The 25342-nt window shown below is 41.0% G+C and overlaps 1 protein-coding gene across 11 annotated transcripts in view; it reads left to right on the plus strand.

Annotated features, from left to right (window-relative positions):
• Macf1 (microtubule actin crosslinking factor 1) overlaps positions 1–25342 on the plus strand; it is a 345446-nt gene that overhangs the window by 222981 nt on the left and 97123 nt on the right. For 7 of the 11 annotated variants that reach the window (XM_057784472.1, XM_057784473.1, XM_057784479.1 and 4 more), the window contains 8 exons: positions 12677–12826; positions 14983–15216; positions 16493–16717; positions 18469–18987; positions 19686–19862; positions 20131–20254; positions 22546–22754; positions 23388–23705. In XM_057784472.1, the coding sequence (XP_057640455.1) occupies positions 12677–12826; positions 14983–15216; positions 16493–16717; positions 18469–18987; positions 19686–19862; positions 20131–20254; positions 22546–22754; positions 23388–23705 (1956 nt within the window). Of the gene's footprint in view, positions 1–2; positions 153–6644; positions 6861–7216; positions 7367–10135; positions 10370–12676; positions 12827–14982; positions 15217–16492; positions 16718–18468; positions 18988–19685; positions 19863–20130; positions 20255–22545; positions 22755–23387; positions 23706–25342 lie in introns of all 11 variants that reach the window. The other 4 variants (XM_057784478.1, XM_057784470.1, XM_057784468.1 and 1 more) reach the window with 1 other exon arrangement.

Genomic DNA, 25342 nt, shown 5'->3' on the forward strand with positions numbered 1-25342 from the left:
AGAATGTGTTTACCCGACGACTTTGTTTAGAGCATGATGAGAAGCTGGTGTCCTGTCTGTCTCTCTTACGGGACATTGAAATGAGAACCAAACAGATTCAGCCTGTGGAGCTTAATGTGGCAGAGCTGCAGGATCTGCTGTGTCAGGCCAAGGTACGTTCCCAAACATTCTTCCATGCCCAAGATTTCAGGGCTTAAAGTGCTTTTCACTCCTCTCATTGAAAAAACACTCTGGCCGGGCGGTGGTGGCGCATGCCTTTAATCCCAGCACTTGGGAGGCAGAGGCAGGCGGATCTCTGTGAGTTCGAGACCAGCCTGGTCTACAAGAGCTAGTTCCAGGACAGGCTCCAAAACCACAGAGAAACCCTGTCTCGAAAAACCAAAAAAAAAAAAAAAAGAAAGAAAAAACACTCTGACTCCTTATTAGGCATTGGTAGGTATTCCAGGCTAGAACGATAAGAGCCAGATTTGAATCTACTTTGGATGGGCGTGTCCTGCTTTGCTTGTGTAGTCTTTGATTTAATGAGGTAATTTCAAAAGCAGTGTGGTTAGTTAAGAAACTTAAAGTAAGGTAGGCATGGTGATACATGCCTTTAATCCCAGCCCTGGAAGTCAGAGGCAGGAGGACCCCCATGAGTTTGAGGGCAGCATAATCTACATCGTGAGCTCCAGGAGAGCCAATACTACACAGAGACACTCTGTCTCCCCACCCCCCAAAAAAAGGAAAGAAAGAAAAAAACAGAGCTTACTGCTGGGACTGGAGAATGACTCAGCAGTTCAGAGCACATGTTGCTCTTCAGAGGTTCAGAGTTCAGTGCCTAGAAACCATGTCTAGTCAATCACAGTCGACCGCTGTAACTTCAACTCCAGTGAACTGACATCCTCTTCTGGCCTCCGTAATACATACACAAACACATATACATGTACTTAAATTAATAAAAAATAAATCTTTTTTAAAAAGAAAGAGAAGGTTTGCTTTTAGCTAACCAGAGAATATAGCTTGCAAACTTCAGTGGATGAAGTTAAACAGCAGTGTGAGTTATATTACATAAATCCCTAAAGTCCCTCTTTAATAGTAACACCAGAAAATAGATAAATTTGCATATGCAGAAGAGTTCTAACTTGTTTAAAGCTTAAGTAGCAATTAAACCTACCAATTGCCAGCTCTTTCAGTAGTGTAGCAGCTGCTTGTGCTGTTTCCCTATAGAACAGGAAAAGTTGTCTTCTGAAGAAGCGTCCCCTTAGACTCTGTGGGTGGACACCGTGGAAGGTGAGGCTTCTTTGCTGCAGGGATAAAATTAGATGAAAGTGATAGACCCATGGGCTTCATATTCATTCTACTTCCAATGATTTGACTCACCCATGGGAAAAGAAGACCCAGTGGTGATAATGGAAATGTTTCCTAACTCTATGGCCTAATACCATCACCTCAGTGAAGCCTGCATTTATGAGACCAACCCATGCATGTGGTTTGTAGAACTTTTTAGGAAATTCAAAGTCACCATTTATGTCAGTAAGACATCTCATTGAGGCAGGGTGGTGGTGCACGCCTTTAATCCTAGCACTTGGGAGGCAGAGGTTGGCAGATCTCTGTGAGTCCAGCCTGGTCTACCAAACGAGTTCCAAACCAGGCAGGACTGTTAAATAGAGAAACCCTGTCTTTTTTATATATATATAAAAAAACCCATCTCATTGGATAAAGGCACTTGCTGTCAAGTCTGTTCAATCCCCAGTATTGAACTAAACCTGTATAGTGTATACTAAACCTGTATAGTGGAAGGAGAGAATGAATTCCTGCAAGTTGTTCTCTGACCTCTGTACTGTGTTTGCATTGTATCAATGTCCTTTAAAAGGCTATAATATAATATAACTTTAAAAAAAAAATGCAGCTAGGACTCTCCAGGAACAGAGATCTAAGAACACTCTTTCCATCCATGAGGTAAATAAATCATATGTTTGTATGTGTATCTCTCTGTGTGAGTATGTGCATATGATTGTATGTACCTGTACCTGCAGATATCATAGTGTAGGATCTCCTGGAGCTAAAGTTAACAGGTAATTGTCAGCTGCCCAACATTGGTGCTAAGAGCAATAGGTGCTCTTGACTGCTGAGCCATCTTTCCCATAATGCTTGTGCCTTCTTGCTGGGGAAACCAATAGTGTTTTACTTACATTTCTGGCTGGATATGATAGTATATGCCTGTAATCCTTCCCCTGAGAGAAAGAGACAGAGGATCACCACAAGGTTGTTTACATCATCACCAGCCTGGTCTACATAGTGAGTTTCAGGCCAGCCAAAGCTACATTTTTTGTCTTAACAGAAACAAAACCCAGGAGAATCAGGCACACTTGTAATCCCAGCACTGGGAAAGCAGAAGCAGGAAGGAGGATTCCTACAGTAGCTTGCTCACCAGATAGTTTGGCCTATTGATTCAAAGGAGGTAAATGGCATTCCTGAGGATGACAGCTTGTCCTCTAGCCTGCACATACTTTGTTTTTGTCTGTTTATTGAATCAAAAATTTGATTCACAATTTCAGAAATGAAGCCAGCTATATTTAGTTGATTAGTTGGTTGGTTTTAGTGGTTTGGTTTTTTTCTTTTTTCTTCTGTGTATTGTGCATGCACATGTGTGGTTGTACACTCTCACAAGTGGGCCATAGACATTTATTTCATTGTCCCATTCTATCACCCTCTAACTCACACCTTTTAGACAGGGTCTCTCACTGAACCTAAAGTAGGATGCTTGCCGCAAACCCCAGCAATGTTCTTGTTCCTCATCCTTCTCTAGTACTGGGGTTACATGTGTTCATGGCCATTCCCAATTTTTTCTGTGGGACTATAGAATTTGAACTCAGGTCTTCATTATTCTTCAAGCAAGTTCTCCTACCTGCTTGTAGTAAGGAGCGGCAGGCTATGTTCTTGCCGCCCAGGAGGGCTCCCGGCCACCGGCCACCGACTAGCTTTACACAAAATAATTACACTGAAACTGTATTCTTTTAAGCACTGCTTGGCCCATTAGCTTTAACCTCTTACTGGCTAATTCTCACATCTTGATTAACCCATTTCTAATAATCTGTGTAGCACCACGAGGTGGTATCTTACCAGGAAGGATCTTAACCTGTGTCCATCTTGGAGAAGAGAGTTATAGGGACTGCTTGAATCTGCTTCTTTCTCCCAGCATTCTGTTCTGTCTACTCCGCCTACCTAATTTTCTGTCCTATCAGGGCCAAGGCAGTTTCTTTTCTTTCTTTCTTTTTTTTTTTTTTTTTTTTGGATTTCCTGGAACTAGCTCTTGTAGACCAGGCTGGACTCGAACTCACAGAGATCCGCCTGCCTCTGCCTCCCGAGTGCTGGGATTAAAGGCGTGCGCCACCACCGCCCTGCGGCAGTTTCTTTATTAACCAATGAAAGTAACACATAGACCCTCCTCCATCACCTGCTGAGCCATATCCCCTGTCCTGTCTCAGATTTCAAAGAACACCTAGAAATGGAGGAAAAGATCTCTAGGAAGAACAGAGGCCACAGATACTGAATCCAGTGAAGACAAATTCATTATTATCATGGTAAAAATGGTTCCCATGAGAGGCAGACCAATCTGAGTTCGAGGCCAACCTGGTCTACAGAGCAAGTTACAGGATGGCCAGGGCTACTCAGAGAAACCATGTCTCAAAAACAAAAACAAACAACAACAAAAAGGGTTTCCATGGAATGAGGAGATAAAAACTGATGGCAGATGATTACTGTATGTCATTCTTTCCAGAAGTGTTTGTGTTGCAGGCAGCAGCTAGAGGATGTAGAGTGAGTAAGGAGTGTTTTCAGTGGATTCCGGAGAAGGGAAGAGAGGGAGACTTTGATAATAGATAGTATCAGGCTCTTACAAACATAGAAAGGATAGAAAGGCAACCTTGAAAGGGAAGATGAGTCACTTGTTGAAATTGGAAGCCAAAATGAAGATGGTGGAGCCTGTGGAAGTTTGCCATGTTTCCCAGTATCCGGTATGTGGCATAGGTAGGGTGGCTAACAGGGAAATGAGGCTGTACTCTAAATCACTATTATGCTTTTCCACCACCCATTGCTGGCTTCTCTGTTGAGGAGTAAGAAATTATAGAAGTGGGAAGACTGTTGAGGAGTAAGAAATTATAGAGTGGGAAGACTGTTTCCAAGTATTTTTGTAATCTTTGGATCTTCCCCTTAGAATTTGGATTGAAAAAGTCTTTTTGGTTGAGTTCCCTTGGTGCACTCTAACCCCACATGTCAGCTGCCTGGGGATTGCCGCCACCAGGACCAGCCTCCAGCAGCTCAGGGACTGAAAGGGGAGCCAACAGAGCTGGCTAACTAATCGCTCCACTTGGCTTTTCTATCTGAGGAAGTTAAACTTAACTCTCTGGGACTGACAAAAAAGGAAAAACACACACACCTATGGGATCTCTTTATCATCTTCCTCTCTTCTTTATTTCTTTCCTTTCCTTTATCTAGATCCCTTCTGTCTCTCTTGATGTCTTCCTTCTAACTAGTTTTATTTTTACCCTTATAGCTTATATATCCCAGCAACATCTTTGAAGCAGTATAAAAATTAAAATATGGTTAATGTTTTTAAGTGAATGATTGCAATGACTATAAGTTTTAAAACTACATGTTTTCCATATTCCTTTCATGAGTAACATTTTATGTATTATAGGTGAAAAATTATCCACGAACCCACATACATTCATATTCAAGCAACTTATTACAGATTAATAGTGTAAGCAAGCAAAATATTTTTTTCTCAGCCAGTTTTTTTATAGGCAGGCTGCATTTTGTGGTTACAAAGAAGGGATCAGTCATTTTATTATTTATCTCTAAGGGTAATCTTATAAAAAAATCTTAAAAGAATTGCAAATCTAAACTTTTGTATATGAAAAACAACCAGTCAGCTCTGACTCCTCAGGTGCAGACCCATTCTCAGCAGTTCTTTATATCAGGAAACTGAGAGCAGAATTGGGTTCAAAGAGTTAGACTTCTGATCACAACGCTTGCTAGCGAGACAGGTACACCAGCTAATAATAATTGGAATGCTTTTTCTTGTTCCTTGACCTCATTAGTCCCTCATTCAACTATGTGCCTTTCTAAACTTTAGATTGTTTCTCAAGGGTTTTTACCTCAGAGTTATTAACAAAAACATCTTAACCTGTCAGGCAATTTTGGTGTGCGCATTTAATCCCAGCACTTCAGAGGTAGAGACAGGTGGATCTCTGTGAGTTCAAGGCCAATCTGGTCTACAGAGTGAGTTCCGGGACAGCTAGTACTGTTACACAGGGAAACCCTGTCTCGAAAAACAAAGGAAAAAACAAACAAAAAAAAAGTCTTAACCCACCCTTACCTTATATTTAAAGGTTTGTTCAGCTATGATGCTCACCGAAACCTGCAAACACGTCTCCACGTTAAGATGAAAAGAACTTGAACTGGGTTTCTGGGGCTCAGCTGTTTCTCTTTTCTTTTTCTTTTTAAAATTATCTTTATTTCATATGGATTTGTGTTTTTGCCTGCATGTATGTTCATATGAGGTGCCCTGGAACTGGAGTTACAGATAGTTGTGAGCTGCCATGTGGGTGATGGGAATTGAGTCCAGATCCTTTGGAAGAGCAACCAATGATCTTAATCACTAAGCCATCTCAGCCATCTCTCCAAGCCCTCAATTGTTCTTCTTAATCATTAACCTAAGCCACAGTCTATAGAACTCCTCAAGAGAAGCTCATGTGTCCTAGCTGTGTGACACTTCCTTGTTCTTATTTTTTATCCTCTACAGCCCCTGTTTTTTCAGGAGCTGAGTCAATATTTTATCCTATCTTTACCTAAGTTAATTTTCCCACTAAACTTAACCTTTCTCACAATCCCTTACTATATTAAAAACCCTCAATCATCAAAATTCTATGTAAGCTAACACTATTAATGTATAAAATTATTGCTTCAGTTAGATAGTACAGTTTAGGAGGAAAGCATCTTCATAGTAATCCACAGGTCAAAATGCCCAGTAGAATGGAATATTTCCATGAGATGATCACACTACACTAAAGGCAGTGGAGATCTCCTTGCGCCTGTTCACACCATACCAGATGGCAGTGACAAACATGTAAAGACACAGCAGTAGCAAGAAACATTCTGGGACTGAGGCTCTCAGGGGCCTTGCCCATCCAAGAGTCACCCATCAGTGCCTTGCATGCCGATGGGCCGATCCCCTGCAGTCAGTTGCCACCTGCTGCTCCTCTGGCATAGCCGACATCACCTGAGAAAGGAAAATTGACATTCCTAGAGAGGAGTCAAGGTCTAGTGGTCAGAGTACCACACTGAGTCAGAAACCTGAGTCCAAGACCTCACCTATTTCAGTTTGGTAACCTCAGAGGAAATAATTCTTGATGTTTAAGCTGAGAAATATGAATTAGTTAGTGATTAAACTAAGGAGCCTACTTTTCTAAGCCCCAAGTTCTATGTAGACATGAGGTGAGCTGACAGATATGTTCACAGCTGATTTCCTGCAGGCAAAATTGCTGTTCTGTACAGAGGGTTGAATCTAGGTCTTAAGCAAGGTGGGCACATGCTCTACCGCTGAACCCCAGCCACAGCACTGCTCTTGATTTTGGAGGTGACTTTACTCTCTGTTCCCTCAGGTATTAGACAGGGAACTGAAAGATCTGTCCACCGTGGTGAGTCAGGAATTGGAGTGTGTGGATCGGATTGTTATCAGCCAGCCGCAAGAAGTTCCTGCTCAGCTGCTGAAGGCATTAGAGAAAGATGCCAGGAATCTTCAGAAGTCTCTAGACTCCGTTAGTGACTCTTGGGGTTCCAGACTCCTCTACCTCCAGAATGCCATGGAAGTGAAACAGGTAGTGTCTTGGTTTGGGGGCTTTGTTCTTTGTGAGCTTTTTGTTTGATTAAGTTGGGGTCTTTTAAGATATATTTTTTATTATGTATGTGTATATTAGGGGCTATGTTCATGTGAGTGTGTGCCAGCAGAAACCAGAAGGAAGGTTCCAAATCCCCTGGAACTGGAGTTACAGGTGCTTGTGAATTCCCTGGTGTGGTTACTAAGAACCAAATTCACGTACTTTGTAGAGCAGCAAATGCTCTTAGCCACCCAGGCATCTCTCTAGCCCTTGTGTGTTGTTTTTATGCCTAAGGACTCACACAAAGCCTGCAGAGATCTGGAGGGTCATGGTCTGACTTGCTGTGTATTTCCTAGACCACAGTGTTCAATCAGCACACAGAACTAGAAGGCAAACTTGAAGACCTGAGAGCCTGGGTGGACAGAACCAGTCTTACTCTGAACAGCAGGGGATGTGACAGTGAAACTGATGGGGACAGCCTGCGCCACTCTCTCCAGCAGTGTGAGGTAAACTCCCACCCATCCCACCCTGTCCTTTCACTTACAACACTGATTCGTAGAAAGTCTGAGTTTCCTCTTAGAAATGAGATCGATTATGTTTAATTTTTAAGATTTTTATGCTCCTAGAGGTTCAAGCCCTGTGACTCTTTTTTTCTCTCAGTTATTCTCTGAGAGTACCAAGAGTAACTTTATATTACCAACTTTGTATCTTTTTTGTATTGTGTTTCTGGGCTCTGTTTCATCTTTCTCTTTTGATAGTATCCAATCTTGCACAATTTCTGAAGACATTTTCACCTTTGACCTAGAGTGTGAGTAGCCAAGCTTTTTCTGTAGGCCAGATGGTGCCTTGTAACACCAGTCTTTATGGGTCAGATTTAGCTTAGAGGTCACAATCCTAGACAACTTGATATAGAGAGATTTTTTTTCTTCTTCATAAGCTCCAAACTAATGGTTCTTCTTACTAACCAGTGAAAGGAAGTTAAAACTATGGCATATAGCTACATAGACGTATGTGCCCACGTGTGTCTTCGTCAGTTGTTCTTTTGTTACTGTTCTGTTCAGTGCATTGTTCTCTCTGTTGCTATATCCTAGAGTGTATCAGCTCTTAGTACTAGGTCATGAATTTTGTGTTACAGAAGAATGTCACCTTGTAAACTCTTTAGAAAGTAAAAAGGAAATAGAGCTATTTCTCTTCTGTCCTCTCCCCTCTAAGTTCAATACCCAGAACTGGGTGTAGAAGGAGGGAACCAATTCCTGATCGTTGTCATCTGACCTCCGTATTCCAGCAGTGCCATGAGTGCATCTGGGTTGATACACTTAACACACACACACCAACACCAACACCATTATCATAGATTTTAAGATTTGATTCTGGGGGCTGGAGAGATGGCTCAGTGATTGAGAGCACTGACCTTTCTTCTTGAAGGTCTGGTTCAATTCCCAGCACCTATATGGCAGCTCACAACTGTCTGTCACTCCAGTTCCAGGGGATCTGGGACCCTCACACAGATGATAACTTGTAGGCGAAACACCAATGCACATAAATAAATCAATTTTAAAAAAGATTTTATTCTGGGGCTTGAGAGATAACTCAGCAATTAAGAGTACTAACTGCTTTTCTAGAGACTCAGGCTCAATTTCAAGTGCCCACATAGTTTTAACTCCAATTTCAGAGGATCTGATGTTCTCTGGCCTCTGTGGGCTCTGTGTGCACATGGTACACAGACATACATGCAAGCAAAACAACCATACACATAAAATAAGAGAAGATAAATATTTTTTAATACAAAGATTTTTTTTTTGGTTTTTTTATTTATTTATTTATTTATTTATTTATTTATTTGGTTTTTCGAGACATGGTTTCTCTGTGGTTTTGGAGCCTGTCCTGGAACTAGCTCTTGTAGACCAGGCTGGTCTCGAACTCACAGAGATCCGCCTGCCTCTGCCTCCCAAGTGCTGGGATTAAAGGCGTGCGCCACCACCACCCGGCTAATACAAAGATTTTTTTTTAAAAAAAAATATTATGTATATGTGTTGGGGACCTGGGTGTTTGTTTGTGGCACACCAGAAAGGAAGTCAGATTCTCAGGCACTGGAGTTATAGACTGTCCTGAGCTGCTCAGTGTCCTCTGGAACAGTAGGTATTCTGAACCACTGATTCTCTCCAGCCACCTAAAAGTAAAGTTGGCTTAGTGAATCCAAGTAAGCTTCCTGCTTTCTCAAGACTGGACTATAATTAAATAAATATAGATGCTTAAGTTTACATGCAAGATGTTTGGCTTGCATGTGTGTCTGTTTGTGGTATGCACATGGTGAGGCCAGAAGAGGGCACTGAATCTCCTAAAGCAGAGTTACCACCATATGGGCTCTGGGAATTGAGCCCAGGTCCTCAGGAATAGCAGTATCTCCAGCCCAGAATCTTACATCAGAAATTGATGTTGTATTTTTTTAAAAACTTTTGTTTGTTTGTTTATTTATTAGATTAAACTAGGACTGTGGCATGGGCCTCTGATTTCAGCTGCTTGGGAATTTGAGCTGAGAGAATCACAAATTCAAGGCCTTTCTGGACTATAAAATGAGTTCAAGGCCAATTTGTTTTGTTTGTTTATTTGTTTTGTTTTATTGTTTTTATTGAGCTATATATTTTTCTTTGCTGTCCTCCTTTCTTCTCCCCTCCCCTTCTACCCTCTCCCATGGTTCCCATGTTCCCAATTTACTCAGGAGATTTTATCTTTTTCTACTTCCATGTAGTTTAGATCCTCATTGTTGTCTAGGTTCTCTGGGGTTGTGAATTGTAGGCTGGTTTTTCTTTGCTTTATGTCTAAATGTCTAAAAGTCAAGGCCAATTTGAACAGCTTAATAAGACCCTGTCTAAAATAAACCAGACATACAAAAGGAGCTGGGATGTATCTCAGTGATACACTAGCTATCCAGTATACACAAAATCCCCAGCTCTACCAAAATAAATAAATGAGAAGATTAAGTCATATATATTTTGGCTAGCAATAGTATAATTCTGTTAGCATAAATAATTGAAAGGTTGCTGAATTGTAAAGCTGGGTTCAGTAATGGAAGCATTCTAGCAATTAGTGCCTTGTTTGGGGGAATTTGTAAAGAACAGAAAATGATCTTTGCAGTGCTACTCTGGTCCTGTAGTCATCAATACCAGTTATGAAATATGAGGTTATCTTTTAATTCTCAAAACCAGTAACTTTTCCATGACTAGAGAAATAAAAGTTATTTTCTTCCGTTTGTTTTTTTTCCTTGCTTGCCTTAGGTTATAAAACAGTCTATAGCTGAAAGGAAATCTCAGCTGGACGTTCTTGCTTTGGATGTTGAACTCTTTACCACTGAGCATGCACAAGATCTATCTCTTGAGCAGAACCAACAGATGCTGCAGTTTCTGAATGAATTACAGAGGTCCTTCCAGGACCTTGTGGAACAGACTGCAGCTCAGATGGATGCATTGCAGGGCCATCTTCAGCAAATCCAGCAAGAAGTTCAGGTTAAGGTCAGACTGAACCAGCAACTGAGTTCAGTTGTCTATGGGGATGTCTTCTGGGGGTTTTCTGACCTATCTCCAACGATCATGAATCTGGGAACCTGGGTTTATCAGCTTCAAAATTTTATGTCCTTCCAGGCCAGTATGACCTGGCCTGAGAAAGAATTGTTCTCTTTTTCTTGTTTTATGTGTGTAAGAGAATATATATGTTTTTGTGCGAATTGCATGTGCAAGTGTTTTCATTTTAGTGAGACGCTACTCTTACTATGTCCCATTGTCTCAACTGCCGTGCAAAATTTGTAGCTAGCCCTTTCTACCTGCTGCTTTCTCAGCATTCATTTGAGACTATGAAGAGCATCTCAGTACTCTGAGCTCTGAACAAGAATGGCTCTGAAGTCAGTTTTATTAAAAGACTTTTAAAAAATAACTCAAAATAAGATTTCTTGACAGTCTTCAAATATCTGGTAGAAATATTGAATTAGAATAATATTGTTTTTAAGACAGTGTTTCACTGTGTAGCCTAGGCTGACTCTATGTGGAGCAGGTTGGCCTTGAGCTCACAGAGATGCCCCTGCCTCTGCCCATATGCTGTAATTAAAGGCATTAACATGCCTAACCTTGTTTTGAGAATATTTATGTTATTATTTTCTAGCACTTTATTTTTCTACGTGCTGAAGTGACCAGTTTTTCACCATGCAACATAGTGTACAAAAACAGGGTTGATGGTTTCCTTTCTTTTTCTTTCTTTTTTTTTTAAAATCTGATGATAGTCCTACCATTTCCCAGCTTATCTCTCACCTTGCAAAATTTAAATTTACATAATTCAATTTTTAGTATCATTATAACTTTAGACTATCTTGAGTAATGCTTTTGCCATTTCTGCTATCTGAATAAATTGGTATGTAACAAAATGAGAGTAGAATTGTCATGTTCCCCAGAAAATCTGTCTCAAGGGCTCCTGTGTTATGCAAAGTATAGTTGAGCTTTTGGATCAAACTTAAAGAAAATTAGGTTAATCTGTGCCTCTGTCCCCTGGCACTGTCTAATTATCTCAACTATTTTGAAATTGAAGTAAATCCTGATAAGTTTTTCAGGTCGCTTTCCATACCTGAGCACGTATAATGCTCCTACCTGATCATTTAGATAGTCTAGTTTATCCTGTGTGTAATTAGTAAAGCACATTGGTTTGAGCCACCTTAAGCTTAACTGCAGCAGGTAATAAAATTGCATGTGAACATTTTAAGCATGGAATTAATTTCACGGTATGCATTAACCTTGTCAGAAACACTGCCTCTCTCTGTATTTGCTCTGAATGTGTGTGCGTTAACTTGTTTGCTTTGCTTTTTCAGATTCAGTCTGCACTCATCCTAACCCATGAAGATCCTGTCTCACAGCTGAAGAACTCTTAGGAGTTCTCTTCCAGTGCCCTTCTGTTTTTCCTTAAAAAAAAGGGGGGGGAGTGAGGGCCAGTGTGGGCACCTGTTTGTAAGTGCAGGTGATTGTGACATCAGAACGCCATCAGAAGGCAGTCTGGCAGAAACAGTTTTTAGAACGATTATCAGGAAAAACACATCATGCTCAATTGTTGCTCAGTCGGGTACTCTAGTGTCGTAAACTGACCTTAGAGATGGGGAAAGGATCAGGCATGGAAACATATTCCCCCCCCCCCTCCCTGGGCCTCACTTTTCCAGTGGTATTAGTATAGACACCCAAAAGACTAAGACAGTTGCTATTCTTGGGCAGTTTTCTTCTCAAAATAGCCAAACCACACTTCTTGTCTCTGCCATGTAATCATTCTATTTAACGGTCTTATGCAGTTTTAAGACATTTGATTTATAAAATCAGTTCAATTATTAAGAACCTCATTTAGCTTATCAATTATCCAAACTCCTGAGTTTTCACTTTTTGTTCTGATTACACTTTTCCACATTTCTGACATAAATTGCAGCATATCCTCTTGTTCCAAAGGAAGAACTTCTCAGAAAGACATCATCACCACCACCACCATGTGTGGTTTTCATTGTTGTCCATTCCAAAAATGATAATAGCAGTCTCCAAAGGAGCTTCTAAACTAATCCGCATTAGGAACACATCTCTGCAACTGTCATTGACTATTATTCCAACTGCACACCAGATGACAGACAGCCCAGATGAGGGGAGCTTCCAGAATATGACTTCTGTGCCTTTTTCTCTCCCTGTTTTCCACCAACCTTTCCATCTTTGATATATAATTGTCCTGTTTTACATTTCAGGAAATTATCTTGTATCTGTAAAATGAAAGTTGATTGTTTCTTGACTCCTCTGCATTTTAATTAGTCTCTGCAGAAGCAACAAAATACCTGCCATCAGAAGCTGGAGGACCTTCGCAGCTGGGTCGGACAGGCAGAAAGAGCTCTGGTGAGACACCAGGGCGGAGCCTCTCAGCAAGAGCTTTCTGCTTTGCAGAAAGATCAAAGGGGCTTGAAGGTGAGTAAATGTTTGTCAAGGCTCCATAACAGTGCTTAGTAGCAACATCATTGCTAACCCAGACATTGCTACCCTCATGAAAGCTTACAGTTTGGTGGAAGAGATAGATAAGCACACAAACTATCACAAAAAAGGCATCAAACTGCTAACTATTACATGTATAAAGTTACATGAAAATATGCCAGAAAGACAATCTAGGGTTTTCTGTAGGGTGCCAGGAAAGATTACTTCAAATAGTGTCATTTAAACTGAGAAGGATATATAGGGCTTAGTGCACAAAGGGGTAGGAGGCAGAAGGTACACCAGGCAGAAGCTTCTACAGCAGGCTTAAGGTAGGAGGGGAACTGAACACAGCACGGTCAGAAACTGGAAGAAGTCCCTTCCTCTGAGAGTGCTGATCGGAGACATTGATGTCATTCTCATCTTCTTGGATTTGTAGGCCACACAGAGAGAAAAGGTGATAACCAGGAGAATGCAGTAGTCTCTCCTGTCAGTTAAACCCTAAAGAAAGGAGTAGGTACTTTTCAAGTCTCCCAGTCAGTCCCTGAAAACAGGTATCAGTAAACTATTGTTCTTGAACATATGTATTATTCTTGAACATACACAGTTTAATTTATAAATTAGGCACAATGAAAGATACATCCATAACTAAATTAGAACAATTATTATAATATACTAGAATAAAAATCATCACTATTCTTGTCCTTTGGGGCCACTTTTATATGAAATGAGGACTCTTGGAGTATAAGCACCATCATACAGCAGATGACCTGATAGCTGAGTCTACTACTATGTGTCTAATAGTCAAGTAGCATGTACAACTTGGATGAACTAGACAAGGAGCTATTCACATCTCAAACTGGGTAGAGCAAGGTGAAGTGAGATTTTTTTTCTGTGTGTAGGTGTTTTGCTTGCACGTGTGTATATGGCCGCATGTGTTTATATGGCGACATGTGTCAATGCCCTTGGAGGTGTCAGATCCTCTGGAACTGGAATCATGGATGATTGTGAGCTGCCATATACATCCTGGAAACTGAACCCAGGTCCTCCCTAAAAGCAAATGCTCTTAACTGCTGAGTCAGCTCCCTCCTCCTTCCCCCCCCCACCTCCACACATCATTTTGTTTGTTGTTTGCTTGTTTGTTTGTTTGTTTGTTTGTTTGAAGACAGGAACCTTGACTGGCCAAGAATTTGATGTGCAGACCAAACTAGCCTTGAACTCATAAAGATTCCCCTGCCTCTGTCCCTGCTTCCCCACTTCCCCTACAGTGTAGGATTAAAGGATAACCACCATGTCTACTAGGAGCGAGTTTCCATCACTTAAGTTTTTTTAATTTCTTCCACTTTGCAAATCTAGAATTTTTAAATCTTTTTTTTTTAATTTATTTATTATATATACAGTGTTCTGCCTGCATGTATGCCTGCAGGCCAGAAGAGGGCACCAAATCTCATTACAGATGGTTGTGAGCCACCATGTGGTTGCTGGGAATTGAACTCAGAACCTTTGGAAGAGCAGGCAATGCTCTTAACCTCTGAGCCATCTCTCCAGCCCCAAGAATGTTTAAATCTTAAAGTTCTTTTTTATTTATCATAATTGCAGATGTGTCTCTTGTCTTCCCACCTCCACTTTGTGTATGTGTGCCCCACATCATGCTTTTAGAGGCCAGTGACAGCAGTGTAGAGTTGGTTTTCTTTTTCTGTCTTTACATGGGTTCCAAAGAAGGAACTTACAAGTCAGTAGGATCTCATTGAAAGGATGCTTACTGGGTGTGGTTGTGTGCACCTTGAATCCCACCAGAGACAAGTGGATCTCTCAGTTCATGGCCAACCTGGTCTACAAAGTGAATTTCAGAACAGCCAGGGCTACACAGAGAAACTTTATCTTGGGGGGTAGGGGGAGACAGAAGAAAAGAAAAAGAAAGGAAGGAAGGAAGTTAGTTTGTTCTTTGAAGACAATATCGCCAAGTAAAAATCTCTACTATTCAACACTGAATGTTTGCGGGAAAATTAAATATATTAATTTTTTCTTTCAGTATAAACTATAAGTAAACTCTTATCAAAAGATCAGAGACTGTGTGTGTGTGTGTCCTCCTTATTCTATTAGAAGACTTGAAAGAACTAAAAATAAACGCAGTCATCTTTGTTTCTCTTTGCTAGGATTTGCAGGATGATATTCAGAATCATTCTGCCTCATTTGCCTCGGCTGTCAAAGACGTTGAAGGGTTCCTGGAAGAGAACCAGAGCAAGCTGAGCCCCCAAGAGTTAATGTCTCTTCGAGAAAAACTTCATCAGGCTAAGGAGCAATATGAGGTTCTCCAGGAAAGGACACGGGTAGCTCAGAAGGAGCTGGAAGAAGCAGTGATGTCAGCCTTACAGCAAGAGACAGAGAAGGTACCAATCTGCCATACTTGATTGTTTTCCAAAGTTAAATCTTATGCCAGGATAGAAGCTGGATGACCTTTAGAGTCACAGAAGAACACTTTAGGAGCAGGTACATGAGTTGGTCTTTCTTTACCAAAAGTGTCCAGGAGTTCAGATCAGGAGTGATTGGTAAAAAGTATATTCTACTAAAAACAAAATGAAAACTTGCTTAATCTATAGTTTGTACTTTAGCTTAGATGCGATATTAGGCTGGGTAAGAAAAAGCAGATGGTATGCTTTTTGCATGAATATTGATTGATGACCTGAGAGTATTAGAAAAATATCTATAGGATCTTTAGGAGTTATAGGCTTTATTCCCAGGTGGGCGGTATAGTTACAGTGTGGACTGTGGGACTAGGAGAAACTGAAAAGCAAAACTAAAAGGTGAAGTCTTGAATGGTTTTACTCAGTACTGGCGGGTTGAAGGGTTGAATTGGATCCTTTGTTTGGCTGTATACTCCTATACTAATTGGAGAGTAGAAATCATGGGAAGGAGAAGTGAGCTACACAAAGATGAATGTTAAAAAATATATGAATATACATCTTAGCACATCCTTTTTTTGTTATTTTGGTTTTGGGCTTTTATTTTGTCTTTTTTCCAAGGCAGAGTTTTTCTGTATAACAACTCTGTAGACTAGGCTGGCCTTGAACTCACAGAGATCCATCTTCCTCTGCCTTCTGAGTGCTGGGATTAATGGCATGTGCCACTCTGCCTGATTTAGTGTAGCCTTTTTAAGTAAAATACTTGAAGAACTAGAGAGTAGAATTGAAAGGCAAATTTAACAACTAAGTGCTCAGTTTGGCTGTGATAAAGGTGACAGTTGTCTTCAGGAAAGAATAGCCAGATAAGAATGGTACCTACGGCATACCTTACTCTTCCACCAAGTGTGTCACCTCTGCGTAGTTAGGAAGGATCCAGGGCATCTCCTTTGTGTAGTTAGGAAGGATCCAGGAATAGTGCTGCGTTTGCAGGACCTTTCTAAATTCTGACGTTTGTCCATTTCATTGCGGTATTTTTGGTTATTTTTCTTTAAGCTAATCTGCTATTGAGGAATGCTGGAGTTTATCTTAAATAACTATTTTCACAAGTTTTAGAAGATTCCCATTCTTTGTTGCATGGAAAGATTTTACAGCAGGACAGAGCATCACTTTTTAGCACTGGCCTCGTCTCCCACTTGCCTTATCAACCTGTACTCGCACAGTGGAGTGCCAATGGTGTTCTCACTGGAGTACCTCTGGGTTTCAGAGTAAAGCAGCAACCGAGCTGGCAGAGAACAGGAGGAAGATTGATGCTCTCTTGGATTGGGTGACTTCTGTGGAGTCATCTAAAAGACAGCCGCAGGCCAGCCTTCTAGGAATGGAGCAACTCTCTGGAGCTAGCCTTGAAAAACGAGCCTTGGATGCCCCCGATGGTTGTGTGGAGGTGAACCAAGTACCAGAGAAACTGGACACGCAATATGAGTTAATGAAGGTAAGGACATTGGCTTGTCTTTGATGGGTTTAGAAAGGAACTGTCTCACTCTAGAAAACTGATCACAGCCTTAGTTTGTGTCTTTGATATCACAGCAGCTTGGACACTGTTCTTTTTGTTTTGTTTTGTTCTCTGTGTAGCTTTGCCTCGAACTCACAGAGATCCACTTTTCACTGCCTCCCATGTGCCACCACTTCCTGGTGACTGTTCTCTCTCTCTTCTCTCTCTCTCTCTCTCTCTCTCTCTCTCTCTCTCTCTCTCTCTCTCTCTCTCTCTCTCTCTCTTTCTTGAGGCAAGGTTTCTCTGTAGCTTTGGTGCCTGTCCTGGAACTAGCTCTTGTAGACCAGGCTGGTCTTCAACTCACAGAGATCCGCCTGCCTCTGCCCCCCCCCACCCCCACCCCCGGGTGCTAGGATTAAAGATGTGCACCACCACTGCCCGGCAACTGTTCTCTTGAAATGCTTTCTGCTTTGACTTCTCTAGCATTTTTTCATCCTGATTATCCTTCTTTTCCTATGGTCAGCCTTTGAGATACTGTTATCCTTCCAGGTAGATCCAGGCCTCTTTTTTTCTGTTGTAATATACTTTCCTGGTACTGAGAAGATAGTTCAGTTGGTAAATTATTTGCCACACAAGCATGAGATCCAAGTTTGAATATCAGAACCCATGTTAAAATGTGGCATAGTGGGGGCATGCTAAGAATCTTAGCATGGGGACTTCATGTGGGGGTCCCAGCCAGCCTAGCCTGATTCTAGGTCCAAATGAGAAAGTAACTAAAAAAAATAATGTGTGTGGCTTTTGAGGAACAGCACCCAGAATTGATCTCTGGTTACACCTGCATGCACTTGTTCATGTACATATATAGAAACTCTTATACCCCAAAACAATACGTTTTTCTTGGATACCCTTGTCTATATACCAGATACCAGTATTGACAAATTCCTTGAAAACAAATTTTGTCTGTAATCTGCAGCCTGACCTTACCTGCCTGTTCATCCAACCTGTTCTTTGCATATTCCTAACGTCCCAAACTAATAACTATCCTAGATTTTTTTCTATTGTTCTCCCATATTGAGCCATCTTATTTGTAAGATGCTGTATCTTCACATAACTTTATTTTACCTTCCAGATTAAGTCCAAACTCTTAATATGGGTTACTGTCATTATTACCACCCTCCTAGGATCTGTTTCTGCTTACTTGACCTCATCCTTCATCTTCCTTCACTTTGAGTCTCCAGCTGCCGAGCTCTCACACTCCTGAACTCCTGCGTGCTCTTAGAATTTTCTTTCCCCTTAACTGCTGAACATAAAGGAAGGCATGGCTCATAGTTAATTTTTTCTTTTATTCTTCAGATCCTAGCTTAGAGTTCACGTTCTCTAAAGAGTATTCTTCACCACTCCCACGTTTAATATATTCTTTTATTTGTCTATTCTTAGGATTTCAATATAGAGTTTTATCATATCTGACCCTTAACTCATTCCATAACTTTAGTGGGGACCTGTAACATCTTTTGACATTCACATATCTCATCTTAAATATGATATTATCTACCTTGCAATAGGGTCTCACTTCACTATATAGCTCTTGTTCTCCTTGAACTCACAGAGATTAAATGCATATACTGCCACACTTGGTCCTACAGTGAGTGACATTTTGAAACAGAGGTGGAAATTGCTCCACCTCTAGCTGTAAATAACCAATTGTTCACATTTTCCCACTAACAATCATCTTTGGGGTGATTATTCACCAGGCACGTCACCAAGAATTGCTGTCTCAGCAGCAGAATTTTATTGTGGCCACCCAGTCAGCTCAGGCCTTCCTGGACCAACATGGTCACAATCTTACACCTGAGGAACGACAGAAGCTACAAGAGAAACTAGGTGAACTGAAGGAACAATATGCAGCTTCCCTGGCCCAGTCAGAGGCAGAGCTGAAGCAGACGCAGACACTGCGAGATGAACTACAGAAGTTCCTGCAAGACCATAGGGAATTTGACAGCTGGCTAGAACGATCTGAGAATGAGCTGAACAGTATGCATAAGGGCAGCAGCAGCCCTGAAGCCCTGTGCTCCTTGCTAAAGTGGCAAGGAAGCTTCTCAGAGGATGTCATTTCCCACAAAGGAGACTTGAGATTTGTGACTATCTCAGGACAGAAAGTCTTAGACACAGAAAACAATTTTGAGGAAGGCCAGGAACCATCAGCTACCAGAAACTTAGTGAATGAAAAGCTGAAGGACGCAACAGAAAGATATAGCACGCTCCACTCTAAGGTAAGGGGAGACCCCCATCAACCTCCAGAGAAACAATCATGGCAGTCCTCAAACAACCATGTTTAAAAGTTTCTCAGGCTCAGAATATGGGCCACCGTGTGTTAACCATAAGCAAATTGGTTTCATGAGCTATACAATAAATGCAGACTATGGGCCCATGGTCTAACACCTAGTCCATCAGTGTTGGAATGTGTATCTCACCATTGGGGAAGGGAGAGGTGCTCATCTTCCTGTGTCCTGACCAATGTCTTGGGCTTATCAGAGGCATAGCACAGCAAAATTTAAACCAACTATTTATTCCTATACAGTGTGTTCTAGGATGAATCCTTATCTTCCTGCAAACGCCCCCACCCCCCAAAAAAAAAAATCCTTGTTCCTCCTAAAGTTGAGAATCTACACACCACTCCCTGTCAACAGCTCCCAAAAGGAACATTTTTTTACCTTCCATTCCTGACTTTTGCCTACAGTCTGATGTATGTTTCTTTGGCGGCACCTCATGTAAATCATTAAGTCTTCCCAGGGACATGAAAGGGTGAGATGAGTAGTCTAGTAGAAATAATGACGAACTTGCTTGTAGACACTAAAACCGTGGTGTGAAGCTGCAGTGACCTCCCCCTCATCCCCAAAGGACAGGGTTCTCTCTTTGAACACTGTTCTGAAAGCTGCTACCTTTTGGCTTCTTTCTTCCTTTGGCATAGTGTACACGATTGGGCTCTCACTTGAACATGCTGCTAGGCCAGTATCAGCAATTCCAGAGCAGCGCTGACAGCCTGCAGGCATGGCTGTTGACTTGTGAGGCCAGTGTGAAGAAGCTCCTCTCAGAACCTGTTGCCTCTGACCCTGCAATCCTGCAACAGCAGCTTGCAACAACAAAGGTAAGCAGATGCAGACCATGTTTGTGTGTCAAGGTCTTCTATTTCATGACTTAGAGGGAACTAATAAAATAAATACTAATGCATTAGTTGAGGTAGCTTAAGCAAGATCTGATTCATAAATTCTTTAATATCTATGTCTGTGGATAAACAGAATATTTCTATAAGGTTGGCTACTATTTTAGGTTAATAGAATCACCTTTAATTACTCACTGAAATGTGGGGGTTTTGTTTTTTTATTTGTTTGTTTGCTTTTGTTTTGGACAAGCAGCAGTTACAGGAAGAATTGGCTGAGCACCAAGTCCCTGTAGAGAAGCTTCAGAAAGCAGCCCATGACCTAATGGAAATTGAAGGAGAGCCAGCCCTGGACCGCAGGCCTATTCAAGAAACTACAGGTATGGCACAGCAGCGGTACTCCTACCCCCTTAGGTCTACTGTGATCTTTGGTTTGCAGTATATAGCACACAGTGTCAGCAGGTATCCAGAGCACTAAGATAAGGGCAGGGGACAGAGCTCACTTTCCAGTGAACTCTCTTACCCACTGCCTTCAACCCTTTCAGTATCTGCTGTCTACTTGTACCATGCTTCTTTCATTTTCTAAGTAAACTTGCCATTCTCAAGTTTTACTGCCTTTGAAGTTTCTTCTGTTTGTTACCTAACATTTATTTCATTGGGTTCTCCACTAGTGATGAAATTCTGTTCATCTTCAAGATTTAGCCAAAGGTGCAGCATGATGACTTTTAGTCAATGCATTATATATCTGAAAATTATTAAGAGGGTGAATTTTTAAATGTTCTCACCATGAAAAATGCTAAGTACGTGAAGTAACCATGTTAACTAACTTAATGCAGTCATTTCATAATGTGTGTACATTCTAGAATATGATTTGTATGCCATAAATATCTATCCTTTTTACTTGCCAAGAGTCAAGGGGAGGAAGGGAAGGAGACAAACCTGAGATTTTATGGCCTTTGTCAAATCCTAACCATTAATCCAGTACCTTAGTTGCTTTGCTGTGATAAAAACACTCCTACCAAGGCAACTTATTTAGGAAACATTTAATTGGGCCTACTGTTCTAGAGGGCCAGAGTCCCAGATGGCAGAGCAAAGTCATGCTGGCAGGAAAAGCTGAGAGCTCATGGCTTGAACCACAAGCAACACAGAGAGAGTGCACTGAGCATGTCAGGAGGCTTTGGGGGCCTTAAATAAAACCGCCCTCAGTGACACACTTTCACAACAAGGCCATCCTCCTAGTCTTCCCATCTGGGGATCAAGTATTCTAGTGTCAAAGACTCAATGAAGGAACATCTCATCAAACCACCACACCTTGTCACTCAAAAAGCAAAAAATAAGAAATAATTATTGTTGAGTTCCTCTAGAACGTGCTTCTAGTACCAGTATGACAGTCAGGGATTTTTTTTTTAAATATTTATTTATTTATTTATTATGTATACAATATTCTGTCTGTGTGCATGTCTACAGGTCAGAAGAGGGCACCAGACCTCCTTACAGATGGTTGTGAGCCACCATGTGGTTGCTGGGAATTGAACTCAGGACCTTTGGAAGAGCAAGCAGTGCTCTCAACCGCTGAGCCATCTCTCCAGCCCCCAGGGATTTTTATAGTTAGTTGTTATGTCTATTCTACCAGTGCTGATTTGCAGTCTTCATTTTGTTAAGACCAGAACTTTATCTTAACTATTTTAGTCCTTGGCATATTGCGTAATTCCTGGCTCGTACTGAATGCCAAATAACTAATTATTGAATTTGGCTCCTATACTAATATACTTCAAAAATATTCCATTTGTTTTAACACGAATTATTTTTAATTAATGTATGCAATTTAAATACTTCTACTTTCTGAGTATTTTATTTGTTTGATTTTTGTTTCATTTTGTATTTGAGGCAGGGTCTCACTATGTAACAATGACTGTCCTGGAACTCATTATATAGGCCAGGGGAACCTCAAACTTACAGAGACCTCTGCATCTTGAATGCTGGGATTAAAGGCATACACTACTGAGCTTCCTTCCTTCCTTCCTTCCTTCCTTCCTTCCTTCCTTCCTTCCTTCCTTCCTTCCTTCCTTCCTTCCTTCCTTCCTTCCTTCTTTCCTGATACCAGAGACTGTAAACGGAGACTGCATGTTCTTTTCCTGGCCACCCAGACCTGAATAATTACACTAAAACTATATTAATTGCAACACTGTTTGGTCAATGGTTTAGGCATGCTCCTAGCTAGCTCTTACATCTTGAACTAGCCATTTCTATTAGTCTATGTATTACCATGTGGCTGTGGCATTACCTTATTTGGTACATGTCCTGTTCCTTTAGTGACTGGCTGGCATTCTCCTTCGGCAACTACATGGAGTCTACTGACTCCACCTTCTTTGTCCCCCTGCATTCAGTTTAGTTTTCCCACCTACATATATTCTGTCCTACCATAGGCCAAAGCAGCTTTTTTATTAACCAGTGATAATAAAACATACTCATAGCATACAGAGGGAAATCCCACATCAAGAGACTTTCTATGTATGTATCCTACCTAGTATTGAACTCACTGTGTAGCTCAGGGTGGCCTCCAAGTTCTTCTGGGATTACAGGCATGTCCCACCACACCCAGCTTTTTATTCTTCAAAACACCTTATAAAATTAGTATCCAGTGTTTCTTCTTGTGGCTTTGATCTTCCAGATTCCATATTCAGCCGCTTCCAGAGCCTCTCCTATAGCTTGGCTGAGCGCTCTGCCCTGCTGCAGAAGGCAATTGCTCAATCTCAGAGTGTTCAGGAAAGCCTAGAGAACCTGTTGCAGTCCATGAGGGAAGTTGAACAAAACCTGGAAGGGGAGCAGGTGGCATCACTCTCATCAGGAGTCATCCAGGAAGTCTTGGCCAACAACATGGTAAGATTTTGTCCTGAGTGTTACAGTAGAGGATGTGTTTGTCTTTTCTGTAATAATATAACTTTGAAAAAGTAACAAGAGAATAATTCTTATCTAGGAATCTTCTAAAAGGTTTACAGGTGTTGACTAATCCATGCAGATATTTCTGCCACTCAGACTGGAAGTGTAGCTCAGTGGTAGAGAATACACTTAACATGGACAAGTTCAATCTTGTTTGTCTTTTCTGTAATAATATAACTTTGAAAAAGTAACAGGAGAATAATTCTTATCCAGGAATCTTCTAAAAGGTTTACAGGTGTTGACTAATCCATGCAGATGTTTCTGCCACTCAGACTGGGAGTGTAGCTCAGTGGTAGAGAATACACTTAACATGGACAAGTTCAATCCTCAGCACCACAAAAAAGAGAGAAAAATTTTTCTCCCTGATTTCCAAACCTCTGTTGAACCCAAAGAAAAGTGATGGGATCAAAGTAATTTGGTGAGGTGGATAGAGAACTAAAAGGATGTAGCGTTCTTCGGGTTCATACAGTCTCCCAATCTCATTGATCGTGGAGTTATTAAAAGTTATTAATTAATGACTCAGATATATTAGAGTAACTAAGCCCTAACTGACAGACTCATTCTTGATGACAGAAACTGAAACAAGACATTGCTAGACAAAAAAGCAGCTTGGAAGCCACCCATGAGATGGTCACTCAGTTCATGGAGACTGCTGACAGCACTACAGCCTCAGTGCTGCAGGGCAAACTGGCAGAGGTGAGCCAGCGCTTCCAACAGCTCCAGCACCAGCAGCAAGAAAAAGAGAGCAACCTAAAGAAGCTCCTGCCCCAGGCAGAAATGTTTGAGCAGCTCTCCAGCAAGCTTCAGCAGTTCATGGAAAACAAAAGTCGTATGCTGGCCTCTGGGAATCAGCCAGATCAAGATATTGCACATTTCTCTCAACAGATCCAGGTAAGTCTACATACCTGCCATCTTGGTACAATACAAGGAAGGGCAAGAAAAGAGCTAGCATTTACTTAGCACAGACTGTGTCAGTAATGCTGGAAACTTTACTTTCATTGCCTTTGAATTATGAGGCCCAGCTTGTAAACTAGAAGTTGTTTGTCCATTCTGAAAAAGTGTGGATTTTTTTTCACTTCTGCTATATAAGGTCATTCCAAGATCAGCAGGTTCATGAGCTCACTGTAATAATAACCATATGCAGGTTGATATAGTCTTCACTCTGACATGTGCTTTGATGGTTTCATCTCTTAAGAGGAAGAGTGCATAGCGTAACCATTTATATTTCATTAGTCAAAGCAGGTTTTAGATACTGTCAGAGACCAGCTAAAATACCCATACCCAACTTTCAAAGATGTTGGAAAATAGTCCTACAATATATCTAGAAGTGGCAGAACTGGAAGTAATAGATGAAAATATTATCAACTACCACTAGGAGTAGAATATCTGGGTCATAATATTATGTATACATTTAACCTGAGTAAGGAGTGGCCGATTTGAGTTCCAGAATTTCTAGATAGCCCACATTCGCATCTGTAGTACCTCACATACATGCCTACATTATTGCCTTGTTTATTCAGCTTACTCTTTTATTTTTCACATTTCATTCATGGGAAAGGGATTGCAAGTGGCGGTCAGAGGACAATTAGCATAAGTCCTCCTCTTTCACCATGTGGTACAGGGTACCAGGTTTCTACATTACTTTTCTGTTGCTGTGATGACATACCATAACCAACACAACCTAAAGAAGGAGAGTTGACTTTGGCTCATTTAAGGTTCCAGGGAGTAAGGGTCTGTCATGGCAGGAACAGGTGGCAGCAAACAGCAGGCATGGTAACTAGAACAGGCAGCAGAGCTTATAGCCTCAGTCACAAGCATGACACAGAGAGAGACTGGAAGTGGTTAAAGGCTTTAAACTCTCAGAAGTGGCCCTCAGTGATGTACCTCCTCCAGCAAGACTATACCTCCTAAACCTACCCAAGCAGTGTCACCAAATGGGAACCAAGTGTTCAGATACCTTAGCCTATGGGGGACATTTCCCATTCAAACCACCACATCAGGTATGAGAGAAAGTACCTATGCTGGCTTTTCACCAGCCCTACCCAATTTTCTTTTTTCCATTTTCTAAGTAGGATCTTAATATTTTGTTTTGGTTCCTAAATTTTTTAGTTTTATTTTGAGTCATTTTAGACTTTGTAGTAAAGTAGGAATGGCTCAATAAGTAATAGCCTTCCTTGATTCACCAATTGCTAATTATTTTCTCTCTTTATAAAAATATCAGAGAGAGTTTAATTATGAGTATTATTCATTGTTTGTGGTATGCAAAAGTTTCACCTAATTCAGTCAGTAGGATCCCCTTTAAGCTGTGTTCTTATGTCCTTCTGACATATTGGCATCAACATAGGAGTACTTTCTAATTTCCTTGTCTCATACCTGAAACCAGTTGTTTTCCTGAAGAAACCCCGCTTTTGGTAGGGAATAATGGTTAGAAATCAAAGTCTAGACACTAGATAAAATAGATAAACTACTGGAATATTGCTTCTAGGTCCTGTCATCAGATATTATTAGGAATACATCATGAAATCATG

Source organism: Chionomys nivalis, chromosome 11, assembly GCF_950005125.1.
Source record: "Chionomys nivalis chromosome 11, mChiNiv1.1, whole genome shotgun sequence".
In the NCBI taxonomy this organism is placed as follows: domain Eukaryota; kingdom Metazoa; phylum Chordata; class Mammalia; order Rodentia; family Cricetidae; genus Chionomys; species Chionomys nivalis.